The following is a 21,812-nucleotide window of genomic DNA, read 5'->3' as shown; positions in this document are numbered from 1 at the left end:
AAGAAAAGTGGGAATTTGTATTTAGAGTGAACTCAGCAGATCCCTAGGAGCAGGAATTAATGGTATGTACTACCATGCTAAACAAAATGCCCAGTAAATATGAAATTTAAAAAGTAATTACTTATAGAGCAGTTATTTTAAGCACAACAATCAACTTCAACTTTGGAAGTAGTTCTTTGTTTATATGACTCTTTACAGATTAGAAAGTACTTTACTCTCAAACCTAAGAAAAAGAAATAATACTGGTATTATCTATTTTTTTTTTTTTGGCAAGGCAATGAATGGGGTTAAGAGGCTTGCCCAAGGCCACACGGCTAGGTAATCATTAAGTGTCTGAGGCTGGATTTGAACTCAGGTACTCCTGACTCCAGGGCGTGCTCTATCCACTGCTCCACCTAGTAGTCCCCTGGTGCTATCTATTTTACAAATGAAGGACTTGAAGCTCAGAAGTCACTGCTTGTCCAAGGTCACATGAGTTGGGTCTTAAGAGTCAAGTCTTCTGACTCTTAAGTGAAGGGTACTTTCTTCTATACCATGAGACTGGCCTATTTTTTAGGTGCCATAAAGAAGCCAGGGTTCATTATCTTCCTATCTCCTCTTTACCAGGAGTAAATCAGTGCAGATTCACTGTGGAGATACCTCCCTACATAAATTATAGAAAAGTAACAAGAAAAAAAAATTTAAATATGAGTTCAATATTCAAAACCCTCAACCAAATCTGAGGATTTTCTTTTTGTCTATCATCTGCTAGTAGTTCAAGTAGGACAAAGTTCTATAAGGTGGGCACTTCTATTTCATTTGTTTCCTGCCTGTTATGAAATATGCTTTCATAAGAACTTCTCCATTCTGCAAAACCCCCTTTCCCAGCATTTTGAACTTAAAAAAAAAAAGGACTTGTCTAATCTGAAAATGAGCCTGCTTGTGCAAGTTAAATTAAAGCAGACCCGTTCCTGCAGTTGTGAAGGTGAGCCCATTCACATATTTTCACTAACTTGTGCTAGTAATAAAGATGGAAACTTCCCATTTATACTTAATAGGAATCTATAGTTTATTATCATTTAGGTTTATTTCCCTAACACCACAAAGTCTCTAAGCTTTAGGTTAGGAGCTTTGTGTGGCCAGGAAAAGAAATTCAAACTATAACAAAATGGGTCCTGTCACTAACTCTTGGTCCTACCCCAATATGGAGCAAATTAGTGCATTTTCTCCCTATAACTTCATCATCAAAGTTCTTTGAAAGAGAAAATAAGAGGCAATTAATGCTTCAGACATAAAGGGATGTGTATGTGTGTTGGTGCAGCAATATATTGTCCTTCACTAATTTGACTTGATTGGGATAAGATATGTAATCAAGCTGGAGAGCAGCTAACTCAACCTGTCTATAAGAACACAACATAAAAAGTCCTTTTAATGATTAAAATAGATTCTGTCTCCTGAAATTCTTTGCCATCCCCAAGATGGAACAGTGAGTAATTCAAAACACTGTATATTTGGAAACAGTACAATAAAAAAACCTAGTAAAAGTTCAAATGTTATAGGAATGTCTCCCTGCCACAGCTCTCATTCTTCTGAAGAAGCAATTCAAATCATTAGGTTGAACAACCGCTGTAAATACAAAACCTGTTCAGAAATATCTCAGTGCAAATTACTTTAATTAAATCATCAGTGCAAAAAGTAGGGTCAGTGGAAAGGAGGGCAAAATATTCCAGTATGTTATAAACTTGCTAAAAGTTGGGTAATAAATAAATAGAGGCAGCATGGTAAAGTGGAAATTCTTGGTTTGGTTTAGAGTTCGAGGCCCCCAGTTCAAATCCCAGCTCTATGCTTAATGGCTGACATATTTATATAGCACTTTTAAGTTATGACTCTCAGTAAGTGACTTCCTTTATATAGGTTTCAGTTTCTTCACCTGTAAAATTGGGGGTGGGGTGGATGGAGTGTATTGATTAAACAGAAAAAGGTTCCTTTCTGGTTCACGAAATGGAGAAAGAGAGCTGAATTTAAATATCTGTCTATCCAAATAGAATAATGGTTCAAGGCAAGCCTTAGTTAACTATAAAAAGCTTTTCCTTTCTTTTTTTTTTCAACAGATAGCCCTTTAGACTATTTGATTTAACTAAAAAAATATACACATGAATATTTCATTCACTAGTCTTTCCTTGGCTCTATTAGGCTTTTGTTGTTGTTGCTTTTACTTATTTATTTATTTTTTGGTCTGGGTCTGTGATTAATAAATTCTGATGAGAACTTCCTCCAGCTATGCAGATCTGAAACTTGTAGTCTTGTAGCCCCCCAGAATTGCCTGGGCCCCAAGGGGATTAGTGACTTGTCTAGAATCACACAGCCATTATATGTCAGAGGGAAAACCTCTATCTACTTACAAGGCTAGGACAAGCAATAGGGATATTTGCATGAAAATGCTGGTTCAGGCCCAACTCAAAACCATCTAATCCTCAGGTGACATCAGAATTAATTGGCCAGTTAAATGTGATTATTATAAAGATTACTGTTCTAAGAAGGCAGAGGGGTCAAAACAGATTAAATATCTTGGGTACTACTGAGGTAAATGTGCCTCAGAAGGAGAGAACTGGAAAACATTTCCATTTATGTGCCAGGAGAAAAAACTCAAACCTTTGTAAAAAGCTCCTCTGAGTATCCCAAATCATGGTAGTTTTTGGTCTACTTCCTAAATCCTATAAGATTTAACAACCTGGATTAAACAAACCCCCTCAAAGTGATAACCTCAACCAAAGGAAAAGTACCATGACAAAATGTGCTTTACAGGACTTTTTTGAGAGAAACTACCCCATAGTAATGGAACAGAGGGAAATGATATACAAGACACTCTAAAAAGACTAGATTTACTATTACAAGACAAATATTGCACCAAGTTCTAAAGGTAAGAGATTAGCTTCTTTCCCAGAGGAAAATATTTTGACAAGGATTACCCTCTTCCTTGGCTAAAGCAATCCTGATGTATCTCCTCTATTCTAATATTTTTGCTGGCTCTTTATCTTTTTCCTGTACCCTAAATGTGAAAATTCTCCTAGGTTTATCTCATTGACTACCTTCTATTTTTACTCTCTTCTTTGGTGATCCCATTGTTAGAATTCTCAGCATTATGCAGATGGTTCCCAATCTCTATCTCCACACTCTATTTCTGCCAGGAGTCCTAGTCTCTGATTCCCAACTATCTACCACTACCAATGAAATGTCCAGCTGGTACCTTTAACTAAATATATCCAAAAAACTGAATTCCTTTTGCCCTACCCTCCAAACCCCTGTAATTGTAAATTGATGATGTTACTACCCTTTTAATTACCAAGACAGAACAATTTCACTTATCTTTGACTCATGCCAATTCCACCTTCATTTCTCCTAGCTGTCCCTTCCCTTCCACACCCTATGTAACCATCCCAGTTCCAGCTTTTCTCACTTAAAACATACTATACATTTTAAAATTAGGCTGTTTCCATTCACTCTATCTCCAATTCATCCTTCACACTGATGTTCACACCATTCCCTGAATCTAATGGCAGTAGCTCTCCATTGGCTCTCAATTCAGATACAAAATTCATGATCCTGGCATTCAAGGTCCTTCAATCTGATTCTAATCCCTCTTTATATAGCCTTATGTAAAAACTAATTCACATGACTACTTTTTGCCAAACCACCCTCTCTAATCTATGTCTTTCTTCATTCCTCAAAATGTAATTATTACCTCCTCCCCAATCCTGTTCTATTTTAAGTGCCTTTCTCCTAGGCTCAACTCTGTATAGCTCCTAAGTTATAACTCCTTCCCTGACCCTCCCAGCTGAAAATCTCTCCCTCAAATTTCTCACAACATACTGCCTCTAATTCTTGGATCATTCTCTTATACCAGTTACTTTTCTACATATCTCCTCCCTTCCCTCTAATAAAATCTATGCTCTCAAAGATTAGGGTCTGTCAGGCCATTAGCATGTACAACAAGTTGCATATGATAGGCAACTTTAACATGGGAAAGAATCTTTGTCCCCTTCAACCTTCTTATTGTACATACTACTGTAAAGTTAGAAACTTAATTTTAGTTTAGTTTGTTTTTTAAAGTAGTAAAAAAGACACAAATCAAGGGTCAAAGATAGAAAGTAAACCTGAAATGCTTGTCTAAAGTATCTTTTAATTCAAGTCAAACGTTTTATTAAGTACTTCCCAAGTGATACACTAATAATGCTCCCTGCCTTCTAAAGGGATACAACCTTCTATGGCACTTTAAGGTTTATTTTAAAAGTTTTCCCTCAACCCTGTAAAGTGGAATAGAATTCTGATTTGGTAGATAAGGAGCCTGAGGGTCTTTGAGATTAACTAACTGGCCAAGAGTCACATCTTGTCAGATCTAGTAGGTCACCCAAGACCATTACAGTAGTCTTTCTGCAATACTATACTGGTAAAATGGGAAAACTAGATTAAGTTCTAAGAAAGTCCGAGGAAAGACAACCTAATATTCAAATGAAGAAATCCAGGGAAGACTTCACAGAAGCAACAGAAAGTTGAATCTTGAGAAGAATTTTCAACAGACAAAAAGATAAGGAAGGGAAAGGGTTGTAGTTTTATATGACTGAGAAAGCAGAAGGAAGACTTGATCACAGAACAGTTAATATTATATTTGACCAGAATAAAGTATGAATGGCAGGTAGATGTCATAATGGATAGGGAACCTGCCCTGGAGTCAAGAGGACCTGAGTTCAAATCCAGACTCAGATACTTGACACTTGTATGACCCTGAGCAAGCCACTTAACTCATGCTGCCCCAACCAAAAAAAGAGAAGAAAAATAGTACATGAAGGAAAATGATGAATGACGAGAAATAATGCTAAAAAGGCTGCTCAGATGCAATCTAGACTCACTGCAAAAGGTGTTTAAAGATTTTCAATTTATTCTATATGAAATAATATAATAATAATGAAGGCTAATTTTTAGCAAGGAAGTGACTGCAAGCTTGTGTATTACTCTGATTAATTTGACAGCTATGGGAAGGATAGACTGGTGGATATGAGGAATAGTAGAAGTAAGGTGATCAATTAGTTAATTATAATTCTTCAGTAGTAGGTGATAAGGGTTTAATACAGTATATTCTGTATTAAACCCTTATCACCTACTACTGAAGAATTATAATAGGACATTTAGTTGCAAGTTTTATAGAAACATACATGGGAAGGAAAATAGCTTTCCAACCTGGATTACTTGAAGGATGCTAGATTATAAACCCAAACACCATTAAACGACAACTTTACCCAGAGAAAATTTAAAGCATTTAAAGCAAAAAAAAAAATTAAAAATTAAACCCTGGTATTAAGATATTTTTACTTCTTTAAAGCCCAAGGTCTCACAGCTAGGTAATTATTAAGAGTCTGAGACCAGATTTGAACACCAAGTCCTCCTGTTCCATCCATGTGCCACCTAGCTACGCCTAAAGCATCTCTAATGCAAGAGACCTAATGTTTTCCCCTTTAACATGATACAATGGGAAGAATTGCTAAAATTGAGTCAGACTTGGGTTTGAATCCTAGTTCTGACAGAAAATTAGCTATGTGATCATGGGCAAATCTATTCATTTCTAGGTGTGTTTGTTTCTATGAAATGGGGAATAACATTCTTATTACCCAAATTACAGGTATAAGGGAAAGAAGTTATTCAATATGGGAAAGCATGTAAAAAATTAAACTAAAAACAAATATAAGACACAAAAGCCAGACTGTCTAATTCCTGTTTGTTTGGCCTCTTTTAGGGAGGCCAGAAGAAATCAAATTTTTTCAAATTCAGTAAATAGCTGGCTGCCCTGATCTCCAGTATTCTCTACTGCTTTGCTTTCTAAGCTGGCAGTACCAAGGTAAGTCTCCACAGCTTGGTGACTGCTAAGGTGAGCCAACTGTCTTCTTTTAGTTAATCTCATTAGAAGCTGCAGCAATTCCAGAGTTTGACCAGACCAACTTTTCAAACCAGGCTTCTGAAAAAGTCCAGTCAAAGTTTCTCAATTGAAATGTTAAGTAGCAAAAGTCACTGATACTTTGTGGCTACTTCTAAAAAAAGGCTTGTCTAGGAAGAAATAGGATGTGACTAGCTCAATCTTAGAAGCATTAGAAAAACTAAATCAACAAAATTCCAATCCCTATACCACTTAGTACTTTGTCTTCTAATCCTTCAGATCTCTGTGGACCAGGAAAGGTTAACCTTTAAATATTAAAATTTTAACTTATGATTCTTCAGTGCTGTTTCAAATCTTAATTTTTATAGACCTCATGGCTCAACCTGTCAACACAGGAGAATGCTATTTTTATCTTTAACCTATTCTTGATTTCAGATACTCCAGTTTGGGGATTTAGCATATTTTTCCTAATGAGGGGATATCTGGTTCTAAAGGTCTCAGTAAACAGTAGGTGCTTCTTGGTCAATCTGTTAAAACTCAAAAGGGGAACTAAGACCCACTGAAGTCTTAGGAAGCCTGATCTTTATGTTTAATGATGATAGAAAACATAGTCCTTGCAACTTGGAAAAGTTTAGCTGATGCTAGGAAGTAGAACACTTCCCCCTCACTCTTTTTCTTTCAGTCTTCCCACTCCTTTGAACATACCAATTTGTATGAAGTAAGGATGGGTGATTCACAAGAAAATACTGTATAAGAAGGCACCTGGGCATCCTAGCAAAGAATTAATGGCTTCAAACTCTAATAGATCACATACTATATAGCTCAGACTGTTCTTCTGAAGAAACATTTGTAGTAATAAGAACAAGATACTTAAAATTCAAAAGTGCTGGAGAAGTCTTTCTTCTCCTGAAAAATGTTCTTTTTAACACTATTAGCCCTAAATCGAAACTGCTAGAAAGTACCTCCCACCAAAGAACCCACTCGCTATTAGCACAGCAGCCTGGGCAACCAGAATGAGGCCAATTTAAACACACTACACACAGTACCCTAAAATAAATGTAGACTCCCAGCTTATTATTGGTATACTACAGTTGAAGAAATGCAAAAACAGAGTAACCTTTGTTAATCCTAAAACCATAAAAACCTGCTAATGGAGGAACCTACTGTAAAAGGGCAATTTGCTTTTTTCTACTGAAATAGAAATATCAATTTAAGCTTTCCAAATAGATTGCTAAGTCTCCTACAGCAATCCATATCACTCTAAAATGGAAAGAAGCAGTTATTTACCAGAAAGACAACAAAAATAAAAAAAATTACATTTGGCTTATGGAAGTCAGTAATTCAAATTCCAACACTGTAAAAGACTTGAGAGCTACTTTCTAGCCTTCAACCTTTCTCAGTGGTCATTTTAAATATGTAAGCAAATATCAAACTAAATGTGTCAAATTGTTTAAAAGGGCTTAAGCAATTCTTTTACAACTTCAGTTAAATTCTATTTGAAAAAGTTTTTGAGGAAGAGTCATAAAGGACAATGTCTCAAGCAACTGACAAAAAGTTGAGATAAAACAAGACAAAGTTGAGATAGCTTCAATCAAATAGCAGTTTTAACTTGGTGACTCAGCAGTATTATGAAACTTGAATATAAATTGGGGTCATTCCACAATATATATAAGGATCCCTGAAGGCCACATATTGACTCAGAAAACCATACACTGATTTGATGTTGTATTTTTAAACTTTATTTTGTTAACATTTCCCAATTACATTTTAATCAAGTTTGTTAGGCAGCACTCAGGATTATTGTAAGCCATCTACTTACCACAGTAAGATATTATATTTGAAGTTTTTTTTTTAGGTTTTTTTTTTTTTGCAAGGCAAATGGGGTTAAGTGGCTTGCCCAAGGCCAACAGCTAGGTAATTATTAAGTGTCTGAGACTGGATTTGAACCCAGGTACCCCTGACTCCAGGACCGGTGCTCTATCCACTGCGCCACCTAGCCGCCCTATTTGAAGGTTTTTTAAAATGTCAGATTAGTCCACAAACCCTAATGTTGCCACTGATTTTTCCACTGAGTATATATATCACTTATGCTATTTCTGGTCCTTAAGATTTTCCATTTTAAGTGCTGCTCTTTATAAACTACTTCCACAGTCAGAGTTACCTCTAATTCTGTGTCAATTTTTAAGTTAGCCAATATTTCAAATTGATAATCATTTTCATCAATTACTTTGTAAGAGACCATAGGTTCAGTCCAATCTTGAATGATAAGGATTTCACAGATACATAGTCCAGATTATTCTGGGCTCTCCTTAAGCATGACTCTGAAAAAAATTAAAATTCAAGTCAATTAGCTATTAAAGGGCAGTTAGAATTTTGAACCATTACTGAAAACTTTGGCTGAACATAAAAGATAATTTAAGATACTTTCTCTCAAAGGTGAAAACCATATGGAGCAAAGCATCTTCTACACTGATCTTAAGTTTTCACTTCAATTCTGTTTTTCAGGGGTCTGACATTCGGAAGTTAAAATTAAGTTGGCAAGAAGTTATTAGCTGGGCCATCAAAAAACTATTTGCATTAAGAATTGATCTTAATAAGAGATAATTTCTGATGTGCTGAACACAGTAGGCTCTCAGTCTGTTAGTTAAGAATTTTTATAAGGTCTTTCCATATATAGCTCCTGCTGTCAAAAGAAACCAGATTGTTTCATGGTAAAAACAAGTCTCCTTCACACCACAAATAATGAGAACTTGGCATTTCACTTATAAAATATCTGTAACCCAAAGCACAAGGCAGCTTAGCAGAAAATCCATAGAGTTCTATTAAAAAATCTGTAAATTAGCTGTAAAATAGACTTCCTAACTCTGTTCCAAGTGGACAACTTTGCTTTGAGAGGGTAATTGACACTACCTTTACTAAAAGCACCCAGCTTTCATAACCTTTAAGACTCCCACAGAGGTTATGCTTGCCATCCAAATTGTGGGTGGTAGTGATTTTTGTTGTTCTGGAGGCAGGGGCAAGTTCCTGGGTGGGGATGTGTTCTGGCTGTAATGGTATACTACAACATCAAAATGATATCTAAAGCAGCAACTAATGATTGATTGTTAATAACAAAGAGGCCAATAACCTTTGCCAGATGAAAAATGAGAACACAGCAAAAACAAAAACAAAATCTGAAATAAAAATGCAAATACAGCTTCCAGTTTTGTGTGGGGGTTTTATTTATCTCTCATATAAGACTATAGCGATTCCCTGCTCCAGGATTTTTATCCTTGAATAGAATCTAAATTTGAAATTTTGTTTAGATTAGGGTCAAAGACTGATCTAAATTCCATCTTCCTTACTCCAAGTCCAGTTATCGCCGCTGCATATTGCCTCTAATATGAAATTAAGGAAACACGTTTGTAAGTGGACTCTAACCAAAAGCACCTATATTATTATTTTAAGAAACTCTTTTTATCAAGCAGTCATATAGTTTCTTCATCTTTCTCATTATTTTTAGAGCAATTTAACTGCCATCAGGTATTTTCATGAAGTGCCTCTTCAGCAATCCCTCAGAAGCTACATCCAGGAGAGCATCTTAGAGATTCCCCTTACCCAATTCCTTCTTTTATGCAGGATGGGGTGGGGGCAGGGGAGAGATACATGGTGCTGGGATGCCTGGCTTTCTAAGACCATATCAGTAAGTCCAACTACACCAGGAGTTAGTTTTCTATGCACTAAGACACAATTTATTTGAACTGAAGTAGCTCATCTTTGTCTATATCGTGCTTTACTCCTAACCAAGCTGTGGGGTAGGTAGTCCTGTGTTCCTGTCACACCCCTGGATAGCTTTATTACAAAAATTCACTCTCATGTAGAAAGATAAGGAAATGATGTTCACATGCTAGTCATCTATAGAAAAAGGGAAAGTTTGTATTTGTACATTTCAATTTAAAGATCAGAAAAGGAATTGTTCCAAGTAGGTCAAAATGCCATTTTAAGATGTATTTAACTCTTAACCACTCAACTTTTCTGCTTAACTATAATCCAAGAGTGTCACCTTGGAGAGGAAATATGGGAAGAGCCTTAGTTCTAGAGTAAGGACGCCATTTTCAAATGTGACCTCCAACACTATAGTCAAGTCACTCTACTGACCTGGGCTCTAGTTTCCTCACTAGTTAGTAAAATGAAAGATATGGACCAGAAGCCCTGTGAGGACCCTTCTGACTCAAAAACTAAGACCAATAAAGAATAAATAATATTAGTCAGTCACTAATTTAAGTGGCAGAACTAGAATAACTTCTACCATGCAAAACTGAGGTATGAAGTGGCAGGCACACGAAAGATCAAAACTTTAGCTTCAGAACAAGCAAAATAATGGTAGTTCCATAGTACCTGAGGCAGAGACATTTGGGAAAGGAGACCAGCCCCTCCAGTTGAGAAACTGGCTCTTGTAACTTTTTTGTTGTTGTTGTTATTTCAAATTCTCTCACTATTATCTCAAAACTTTTCACTTTTGCCCTGTCATTCTCCAAAGGTCAAGAAAGGCTGGAAAGTGGGTGTGTGTAGCTTAAAGTCACTTGAGAAGTTTGAACTTACTCAAAGAAATGGTTCTCAAAATCTGCATATGTGCCCCAAATACTTCAGGAGCATCCAGATAAACCAAGCATGGTATGATATGTCTAATTATTAGTTAATATAGGAAGTAAGAGAGTAGGGACACTATTTCTTCTGACACATTACTGCTGAGAAAAACTGATCCCACTGCACTAAAGAATAAGAAATATTTGACCTAAAGTGAGCCTTCCCAAAGGAAGAATATGAAATCTTGCTTAAGGAAGTATTATAGACCATGGAATATTAAGAGTTGTAAAGGACTTTAGAGCATGTGGTCCAGTATCTACATTCAACAGAAGAAATTTAGATCCTGAGGAACTAACAAACTTAAGGAGGTGAAGCTAATTAGTAGCTGAGAGAGAAAACTAAAATCTAGTTTTTCTAACTCCAAATTTGTTGTCTTTCTCTCCAAAACATACCAGTGTGAAATACCTCTTAATCCACCCCCACCCCCCAAACTCCTCCTAGTTCCCTTTCCCCTGGTATTATGAAGTAACTATTCAAGAAGTTGAAGAGTAGAACAAACTGGAGACGTTTGTTTCTCTATGAAACTTAGAGGAGACATAAATGGAGACTGAATCAAAGCAGTAATCTATCCAAAAAATAACTATTACTCAGGAGTGGACTGGGATTATGATTTGGTCTAACTCCTAATCTTCTTAATATTACTGTCATGTCCTATGGGCACAAAATGCCCAAATTAAGATTTTACCTATCTTATTATAGTTTGGTATAAACTCCAATACAGTAATAATGAAAAATAAAATTCTAGTTCTATACTCAATAGCTTTGTAATCCACAGAGAGTGGGTCTAAAAGTTTCTGGACCATGCATCATCTGAGTAACTTTGGGGTTAAAAGAGAATAAGAAGTGGGCAGCTAGGTGGCACAGTAATAGAATGCCGGCCTTGGAGTCAGGAGTACCTGGGTTCAAATCCGGCCTCAGACACTTAATAATTACCTAGCCTTGTGGCCGTGGGCAAGCCACTTAACCCCATTGCCTTGAAAAATCTTAAAAAAAAAAAAGAGAATAAGAAGGTCTGTGTTCTACAAAATGTACAAATCTGGGACTTTAATCTACATAGCCACGGAGAGATTTCATAATTAAGTGTGGAAAAATATTGAATCATAGTTTTGTGAAACTAGTTCTTTGAATTTAAATCTCTTTGAATTTAAATAACACTGATCAATCAGATACCCTTTGTGGTGATAGTATCTGGGTATTCGTCTGGAATACTTATGAATTAATTTCCCCTCATTCCAAAAGGACAGATCATTAGAACTTTAGGAACTTAGAAATTACTAAACTAGTAGAATCACCCCCCCTCCAATTTTAGTTTAGTACAGAAGAACAAAGCTTCTCTTCAACAAAGGGAATTTTAAAAGTGGCAAACTATTTTGAATAGTTCTACATAAGAACCAAGTGACAAAATTATTAATAAAAACACAAAAAAAGTAATGAAATTTTGTGACAAACAAAATGGGAATCTATTTTTTTTAAAATTAGAAACAAAAAGATGGAAAACCCAGACCAGAAACACTCTTTTTTTCTTTAATTAAAGAAACTGGAGGGGAAGACATACCTCTTTCACTTAAAAACTCTTAAGTATACAAAACATTAATGACTTTCCTGAATGTCACAGCCATTTGGATAATGATATTTCTTTCACCCTTTGATAGAGTAATTCAGCTCAACAATCTTCATATGATTTATTTACTCAATAAACCTCAGCTATACAATGACTTTCTCCTCCTTTAGCTTTATTCACTAGTGTTTGAAAACTACTCTGAAGAGTAAATCTTGATTAAAGTTTTCTTTTTTGTCTTTCTAAATGAAAAGCAGTTGAAAATCAGACACACTTGCAAAAATGAGCAATCTGTGCAATAAAGAATCACAACTATAACGCAGGAGCTAAAAAAGGTAAGAGCACCCAAAAGCTTTCCCCACTTAATTAAATTTCTCCCTTTTCCATTTAATTCCATTTTTCATTTGCTGCCCTATCAGCACAAAATATACCTCTCCTCCTTTCCTTCATTCTTTCCTCAAATACCAAAAGGGGATGGGTATAATGCTGCCACTTGGGCTATTTATTTAAGAACAATGAAATTTAAATTTCATTCTACTGCTACTTGTATCCCCCATATCTGAGACACAGGTTGCAAAGTGTGAAAAAGATAACCTATTAAATAAAGTTCCCTGATTTTGCAAAGAACCAAAATGTGCAGAAGTATTTGTTCAGAGGTTACCAGTAACCCCTTATATACAGTGCTGACATAGTAAGAAAATACTCAAGACTTGGGAGGTAGGAGACTTATCTGGGTTTCAAAGGCTTCTCTGCCACTTCCTACCTGTGTGACTACTTTAGGAAAGTTATTCAACTTCTACCTTCTCTAGAACTCTTTCTACAGATGATGTAAAAGGATAACTTCCTGTTGGACTTCACTATCCAACATCCCTCACAGCTCTAAATCCAGGATGCTAAGATTTAAAAAGATTCCCAACATTTATTTGATTCAGAGGTTTCTACCTGCCAATTTTGTTAAGTCTAAATAAAAAATCCCAGAAATGGGTACTATAAAACCTACTAGCATTGTCATATGCCCTTTCCTAGACCATCCTGTGATGGATATGCCAATGAATCACTATATAGCTAAGACACTGATAAAAATATACAGAATTTGAACCAAAGTCTAAACACAATGTCTAAACTCCAACATCTGGAGCCTAAATACAGAGTTTACAGGAATGTCATTGGTCTTTAGGGACTCATCATCAAGCCCCCTCCCCCCAGATATTCATATTGCTCTTCCATTTTCCTTAGCTTTTTCAAATTGGAAGTAAAATTAATAAATTAAGGGGAGGCTCTCAGGAAGAGGGATGCACACTGACAAATCTAAGTGATATAAAACAAAAAAAGTCACTAAAAATTATTTTCAAAGACAAAGTTCTCCAAATAAACTTAGAACATCTTCACTAAAGTTCCATATGCAGAAAATGCAATCCTTCATAAAAATCAAAAGCCTATGGACAAAAATATTCATTTTTCTCTCTTGCATTTAAAATAATTTCTTTATTATCTCACTAAATCAACATAATCCTAAGAGGAAGGTGAGTTGATCAGAACAGATAATAATTCAGAGATTTTCTATAAAGAGATTCAGAGATTTACTATAAAGTAGTAAGGCAAGGACTAGAACCCATACCTCCAGAGCTACTAAACAAGGCTCAAACTATATGCGTAAGTTTATGTAAAACATATTTTCTCTCTCTCAATATCAATCTTCTTATAAGTTCAATTAATTTAATATGCACAACTACATTATAATCTGAAGAAACATAAAAAAGCAAACACTATCAAACAATTCACTTAAATTACTCTCCAATTTTAACTGGCACCCAGAGCACAGAATACATACCTTTTAACAAATCACATGTGCTATCATAAAGATCATCCCTTTTAAGTCCTAAGACCATAATTATTCAGACTGATGTAGTCAGGGCATCTAACTAAACTCTGTCAAGTTAAGAATATTATTCCAAGAGTGAAGAGGACCTGAGCTTTAGATGACCAGCTTTTGGATGGACAGGTCAAGAGTCCTCGATTCTTCTCTAGAAGGGCACGAAATCAAGATGGCCTGAAGCAAACAAATGAATTTTCTGACTCAAGTTTTTACAATTCCATTTCAACAATGGAAATTTACCCTTATTAAGGTGGCTACATAAGTAGCTACTTGCCAGTCTAATCATGATTATTCCAGAAAAATACAATGTCCTGCCTTACTTATTTTACTGTCTTTATATTATGTCAGAGAATAGAATATAAATAAAATTCTGTGACCTAAAAATGGTTTCTAAATTGAATTGGCTAAAAATGAATTTAAAAAGCCACATGATTTTAGATACAGTCAAATCCCAATTATTGAAAGGACTAGGACTAAGGTCCCTAAGTGTTGCTCTCTTATTGGCTACTGTAGTGTTTGCTAGCCCCTCCATTGTAGAGAAAGGAACAATCCAAATGTAGCCTGGATGGGGAGGTTAGAAAGAAATTTTCTATTTTCTATACTGCCTCTCTTAACCAGAGACATACAAAAGTTGGTTAAACTCAGAAATGTACCTGCACACTAGCCCAACAGCAACTATACTAATTTTCTGCTTTTCAGGAAACTTATTTTTTTTTAAATCTCCTGAATTTTCTTGGCAGCATGACATAGTAGAAAAAAAGCATGGACCCAACCTTAGAGTTTGAATTAAACTGATACCTACCCAGTTGTATGTCCCTGTGTAAGATGTTAAAACCTCTTTGATTTTGAATTTCCTTGTTTAGAAAAAAAAGGTTAATAACAGTACCTACCTCCAAGGGGCTATTGGATGAGTCAAACAAGGCAGTCTACCTAAAGGGCTTTACACATCTTACAATGATATGTACATGTCAGCAGTTAGTATTTATTGTTTTATTATTATCAAATTCAAAGCAGGTCTAAATTTGTGAGATATGATAGACTGAAGATTCAAAAAAGCACCTTTAAAGTAGATGATGCATACTTAAAACAACTTCCTAACACCCAAAGGACCAGAATTCTTGTTGTAAGTAGAAATGGAAATGACCTCTTTACAGTCTTAAAAACTGAGGACCTCTCTGCAAAGTGCCTTTGTTTATGTGAGTTATATCAATATTTACCATATGTAAAATTAAAACATCTCTGTATTATTATGAAAATAGTTTTGACCTCATGGACCTCTTGAAAATTCTCAGGAATCATTAGGGGTCTCCAGAACACACTAGGAATCACTGCCTTAGGAGATGCCAGATCCCATCATTCCTTAGCTTAAAAACATGGTCAAGGAACTTAGAAACAAGGGGAAAATTGGATTCAAAAGGGCAGAAGGAAGCACCAGGCAACCTGTCTCTGCCATTAGCACAGAAATAAAAGTAACTGTTAGCATCAAGTACAATTTGTACTTAATTCCTTCTATCCAAATCTACTCCATTACGCTACCTGGGATCAACACAACAGGATGTCAAATCATGAATAAATAGCATTGCCTACAATAAATGATGTCAAAATATTTTACTCTGCTATATCACTGTGAATCTAAACATCGGTGATCAGCTGGGGTGGGGGGAGCAGTGTGACACTTCTAGATCCCATGAAGCATTAGTAGGCAGGAACTATTCAGCTTAAAATGCCCTACCCACCATTTTGTCAAAATAATACAATGGCCAATATGTGGATATTTCCCCAGCACTTAGAAAGTCTTTGCATACCTTAAGCACCTGAAGTCTTATTTCATAGTAGACTCCTTAAATGAACAATAATGCTTTTCATAGAGAACAGATTCTTTTTCAGAAGCCAAAAATAGGCCAGAGAATAAAATAGGTGAGTTCCAAACTCAACACAACCCACAGCAATAAACCTAAAGTACAAGCAGTTTAGGTTGAGATGGAATCCATTTTTATACCTGATAGGGGTGAAGGACATGAAAAAGGGGGCAATCCAAGTTATATGTATAAATTTATACTGTCTAGCCTAATAAAGATCAACAACAAATTTATCTAATTCAAAGACCAGGATTTAAGACAATTACTTTCATGTACTTGGATTTGGGTGTTTCACTTAGAAAAACAAAACAGTTTAGAATTCTCTCAGGTGGTCAGAGAATTCCTAGCTAGCCTAGGTAGCACTTGATGATGATGTAGAAGTAGGTTGCTAACACTAACCATCCTTCCTTTGGATTATACTGGCAAAGAGAACAACTCCCATATTGAAAGCTTGGAGTCTGGGGTGAGTTTGGGAACCAAAACCAAAAACTGTCTGCCAGAGAATTAAGCAGACACCAAAAAATACATAAAAATGTGATGTCACCAAGTCTTCCCCTGCAACCCTTTCTAGACCTCAAGTGTTGGTATCACTCTGGATACAGAAACTAAATGTCTGTTTCCTCTTCCTTAACAAAATTTGTTTGTGCTGGGCTAGAGCTTGGCCTTTACAATCATAGCAGCAGAGACAGTATTCAGATTTGAATTAGAAATTGCTAGGACTACAATCAGCATACCCAGCACACAATTGACTTTAGAAAAACAGACTATTTCCCTTGTGCAATCTATGTATAATCCTTGGAATTACCTAAACATTGGTGAAGGAGGAGCCTTAAACTATTCTGAAAACCTTGTTCTAAATACTAGATACACGCTTACTGAGCCCGTTTCTCAGTCCAAGTCCTGTTCCCATCCAGATTTCTCTAAGATCACATCCCAATTAAAAAAAAAACACCTTAAAATTTTGCTTATGATTACTGTTTTCTGGGAAGCTAACTCTCCCTTTTCAGACTGCCTTTTTTCTCTAGCCCTTAAGGGTCTGGTTTAAATGCATAGTTAAGAAATTCTTAGTTCTCTTAATAATTCTCTCCCAGTAGGGAACAGTCTTCTACTCAATGCCCCATTTCACTGCTGCAGAAGACTGTTTCAAACTAAGCAGGCCAACATGATGGAGTGCTTATTACAAGATTCAAAAATTCAGCAGAAGCCTCTTACCACTGAAGTGGCTAAACCCTGGCTTAAATGGAGCAGGGTTGTCGGAAAAGATGTATATGGCCAAGGCCACTCAGTGGAAAGTGAAAAAAATACTATGTTAGTACACATCTTTCTCCATTTGACTTTCCAAATGCAAAACTGAACCCTTCTTTTTATTGGGAAGGAAAAATTCTGTCTTACATGGAAGTGGTTGAAGAAATAAACTAATGAATTAACTTCAGAAAAGGGTTAGGAAGCAACTAATCTAAAAAGAAAAAGCAAGATGTCCCTCAGCTCCTGAAAGTCTGTGGTCGCTAAGTCATCCTAAAGAGAAAGAATGGTTAACTAGGTCCTGAGATGCTTATAAGGGGTTGAGAGGCAAAAGTATTTGCCACATCTAACTCTGACAATGCAAAATCCCTGTTCTCTCTCTCTCTCTCTCTCTCTCAGGATTTCAAAGTCAAGTCCTCGAAAACCTCTTATCATTTTGAGACTGGACTTTTAAAACACTTTTCAAAGCATCTCTTTCTAGGTGCCCTAATCCACAAAGACAGGCTCGACCCACACGTGCTGGCTGTCTACAAGTAGGTACTAGAATAAAACAATTTCTAAGCCTGGCTGTCCTAATTCCCAGGGTGAGCAATTCCCAAACTTTTTGGAAGGGGGAGGGTACCTCATGAGAGCACGTTTTCTTCACCCCCCCTCTTTGTTTAGAGCTCTCAAAAAAAAAATGATGCTTCATAGGGGACGTATTTAGTTTTAATTTATTATCCTCGTCTCTATGCAAATTCAAAAGGTAGTGTAGATCTGACAGAAAAGATCAAGCAACAGTTGCAAAACTGACCTTTCATTTTAAGAGGGAGGAATGGAAGCAAACCCGATGCAGGAGAATGGGGGGGAAATCGTGTAAGCTGCTTTTAAAAAAGGAAAGGGGGGAAAAATCCAACTGTTCCCCCTGTCTGTGTCCCTTCTGGTGAGGACGGTGATTTATAGGGCTTTTCTCTGCAGAAAGCTCCTCCTGGGCAGCTCTCGGAAGGAGCCGAGGGAGGGAGAGAAAGAGACACAGACACAGAAAGAAGAGGAGAGAGAAAAAGAAAATGGCGCAGAGACTAAGTCCTGACTGTCGACAAGGCGACTTTCCAGGGGGGAATCCGGGCCCCGAAAGGCTCCCGGGCGCCGGCTCGGCGGGGATCGGGGGCCTCGGCGGCCCCCTCTTGGGCGGGCCGGGGTCCCCGGGGGTCTGGGAGCCCCGCAAAGGGGCGGTCGGGGCGGCTCGATGGGAACAATGGGGCCGGTGAGCGAGGAGCCGGGACTTAGTCTCTGGGACGCCATGTCTGTCCTTTCCCATCCGCAGCCGGGGAGAGCCGGGCGGCGCGGGCGGGCCTCTCCCCACCCCGGGGCAGGGGGCCCCGCCGGGCCCGGGGCGCACACTCACCATTCACTCGGAAATCCGCATCGATCTGTGGGGAGGGAAAGGAGAGGAAATCAAGCCACGGATAAAGCACACCCGGCGGGGGGGGGGGGGGGCGAGCCGGGCCGACCCCTCCCTCGCGGGGGGGGGCGCGGGCCGGGCACGGCGGGGAGGGGGTCGCCCTTTCAAACTTTAACTTCCCGGCATCGCCAGCCCGCCGCCTCCAGGGCGCCCCCCCTCCCGCTCCTGCCGGCGCCGAGCCGCCCGAGCCGGGGCCCCCTCCCCCCCCACACGCTCCCCGGACCCCCCCGCGTCCAGGGCTGGGGAAAGGGGGGGGCTGTCATCTTCCCCCGGCCGCCAAACGTCAACCCCGGCCGGGGAGGCAGGCCCGGCTCGGGGGGCCCGGGGGGCCCGGAGCCGAGGGCCGGCTTACCTGGGAGTCGTTGTGCAGTTGATCCCCGCTCATGTCGGACGGGGCCGCGGCGCCGGCGGCAGCGGGAAGGGGCGAGGAGGGACAGACGGCTGGGGCGGGGGGAGATCAGGCCCCGGAGCGGCGGCGGCGGCGGCGGCGGCGGCGGCGGCGGGCGAGCGAGGCCGAGGACCCAGCGACAGCAGCGGGAATGGCGGCGGCGGCGGCGGCGGCGGCGGCAGACACCGGGGAGGGAATGAAGCTCCGAGGAGTTGTGTAACAGACTAAGTTCGCATTTCTCCCCACTGCGCCTGCGCGGCCGCTTTTAAACGGGACCCGGCGAGAGGGAGGGGGGACGAGACAGGAAGGGAGGGGGGAGGAGGAAGGAGAAGAGAACCAGCAGCCTTCGGCGGAGCTGGCTCGGCGCCGGCAGAGCCCGCCTCTCGCCGCTCGAATGGCTGGCTCCGATTTGCATCTCGGGCCACGCCCCGCGTCGAGACGACCCCAACTACCCCACCCGGCGCGGAGCTTCATTTGCATAAAGAGCTCCTCCTCCCGCCGCGCCCCCAGGGTTCCGGCTCCGCCGCGCTCGCCTCCCCCACCTCCCAGCCCCCGTGCTCGGAAGCCGAGCCCGCCCGCAGCTCCGGCCAGGGACTCCGAGGGGCTCCTCGCGGCCGCCGCGCCCCGGCTCCGCGCACTGCGCAGGCGCCTCGGGCCACGCCGGGGCCTCCCGAGGTGCTGGGCGCCGACAACGTGCTTGGGCTTTAAAGACGGCCAGCCTCCGGGCCGGGAGCTCTCGAACCCGCCCGGATTTTGCGTGTTAAATTGGCAGTCCCCGAGGCCAAGCGCTATCACCCCGGGGAGGTGATGCCCACCCCGGCTAAGCAGAAGGAGAAGTTTGGACTGGGAATCCCTAAGGCCCCCTTCCAGGCGCCGGATCCCATAATCCTATCATCCCCGGCGCTCACCGCCCGGGCATCCCCAGAGAACTGGACGGAAAGTTAGTCCAAGACCTCCTAGTTTGCAGATGGGAAAACCGAGGCACCAAAGCCCACCTGCCCAAGGTCACGAAGCCAGCCGCTGGGCAGAGCTGGCGCTCCTGCCTCCCACTCCTTTGCTCTTTGCACGACATGTCAGGAGGATATCTTCACCGCATCAGTCCCTCTCGGGCTTTCAATCCCGATAATCCTGGGTAATCAATTCATGGCGAATGATTGAAGTTTCTCCTCTGGCAGGGAGAATGGCAGGGGAGACCGAGATGACCGCAGGTGGCTTCCCCGGGGCCCGGTGACCTTGGCCAATCCAAGGCTGCCTATCTTTGTAAGGATTTAAGCTACTTAAAAAACTGACAAACAACAAAAACTACAACTTTTCGCTGGAAAAATAAAGGATTGTAGGTTCAGAAGGAGGCAGGAATGAATGCGTTTTGTTTTGTTTAACTGTGCTTTCTTACTAGGGAAGATTATATTTAAGGTAGGATGGGGGGGAAGGAGTAATTGGGAAGTTATAGCAATAAAAATGTTTACAAAATGTTCACAAATGCCTTCTGATACATTATCTAGTAGAAATAGCCCTAGAACTCCGTGTCGGGAGAGCAGGAGCCCTATATTGTTATTGACCCATTTCAAATGGGTCTGACTCTGTGGGACCCCATTTGGGGCTTTCTTGCCAAAGATACTGTTGGACGGTCATCAGTATGAAGAGAGAGATACGGAAGGATCTCACCCCTACCATAAGGTCTTAATGCATCTTTCTGGATGGTTTGCCATTTCCTTCTCCAGATCATTGATTTTTAGATTTTTTTAAAGCAATGGGGTTAAGTGGCTTACCCAAGGTCACACAGCTAGGTAATTATTAAGTGTCTGAGGTCAGATTTGAACCCAGGTCCTCCTGACTCCAAGGCCAGTGCTCTATCCACTGCACCACCTAGCCGCCCCTCTCCGGATCATTTTACAGATAAGGAAATTGAGACATGATGATGATGATGATGATGATGTTGTTTGTCCTTCATTCCTTTTTTTTTTTATTTTTGCAAGGCAATGGAGTAAAGTCACTTGCCCAAGGTCACACAGCTAAGTAAGCAGTATGTCTGAGGTCACTTTTTATCCACTGCACCACCTAACTGCCCCTATCCTTCATTCTTGACATCAGGGAAAGTGATGCCACGACAAGCAGTTGGATTTGAGTGAGGGGGTGCTGTGCTAAATTACCAGCCTCACTTTCTTTTCCTGAGGTAAACAATGAATGACTGGCCCAAAGTCACACAGTTAGGAAGTAACTGCTGCTGGATTGGAACTCTGGACTTCCTGACTCTGGGTGAGGTGCTCTTATCTACTTCACACTGAGCAGGAGCCCTGCCCTCCATTAAACTCCATGGCCTTCAGTTTCTTCTTCTGCAAAATGATGATCACTTATGTGCTTTCTATTCATTTATTGTCTTTGTATACTTAATATCTACTCTAGTTCCAGGGTTAGGCTTAGCTAGCAATTAATAAATAGTATTCAACAAACAGTCATTTTAATCAATAAGCATTATTAAACACATATTAAGGGCACTGTGGTGAGTGCTAGGGACACACAAACGAAACAGTCCCTGCCCTTCTGTTGGAGGATTTATGACTGACAGGAAGTGATTAATTTATTCTTTTTGAGTATTGAATGAATGGATTTGTAGGTAGGGCAGATGTTATTTGTAGACCAGCAGGTAGGGCAGATGTTAGTCCAATCTCACACATAATAGAAACAAGTTGACAGGTTTGTCTAAAATTCATGAAAATCTCATTTTACAGATGAGGAAACTGAAGTTCAGAGATGGTAAGCTCATACAGCTGAAAGCAACAGAGTTAAGAATTCTTGAGATCATTTTCTTTTCTTTAATTATATAAATATTTTATTTGTTTTACAATTACATACAATGAAAGTTTCAACCAAACATCTCTTTTTTTTTTGTCATTTTCAAAAGAGCAAACTGTCTTCT

At 39.7% G+C, this 21,812-nt stretch overlaps 1 protein-coding gene across 1 annotated transcript in view; it reads right to left on the bottom strand.

The window, feature by feature from the left end:
- Positions 1-19,043, bottom strand: part of TOP1 (DNA topoisomerase I) — a 110,869-nt gene extending 91,826 nt beyond the window's left edge. Inside the window, exons 1-2 of the mRNA XM_074211966.1 lie at positions 18,860-19,043; positions 18,451-18,475 (exon numbers count right to left, since the gene is read on the bottom strand). Coding sequence (XP_074068067.1) covers positions 18,451-18,475; positions 18,860-18,892 — 58 coding nt within the window. The 5' untranslated portion in view covers positions 18,893-19,043. The remainder of the gene's footprint in view (positions 1-18,450; positions 18,476-18,859) is intronic.
- Positions 19,044-21,812: the final 2,769 nt, after the last annotated feature.

The sequence above is a fragment of the Macrotis lagotis genome, chromosome 1, assembly GCF_037893015.1.
Source record: "Macrotis lagotis isolate mMagLag1 chromosome 1, bilby.v1.9.chrom.fasta, whole genome shotgun sequence".
Lineage (NCBI taxonomy): Eukaryota > Metazoa > Chordata > Mammalia > Peramelemorphia > Peramelidae > Macrotis > Macrotis lagotis.
Note: the sequence above shows the minus strand (reverse complement) of the source record. Positions and strands in the feature narration are given on the sequence as shown.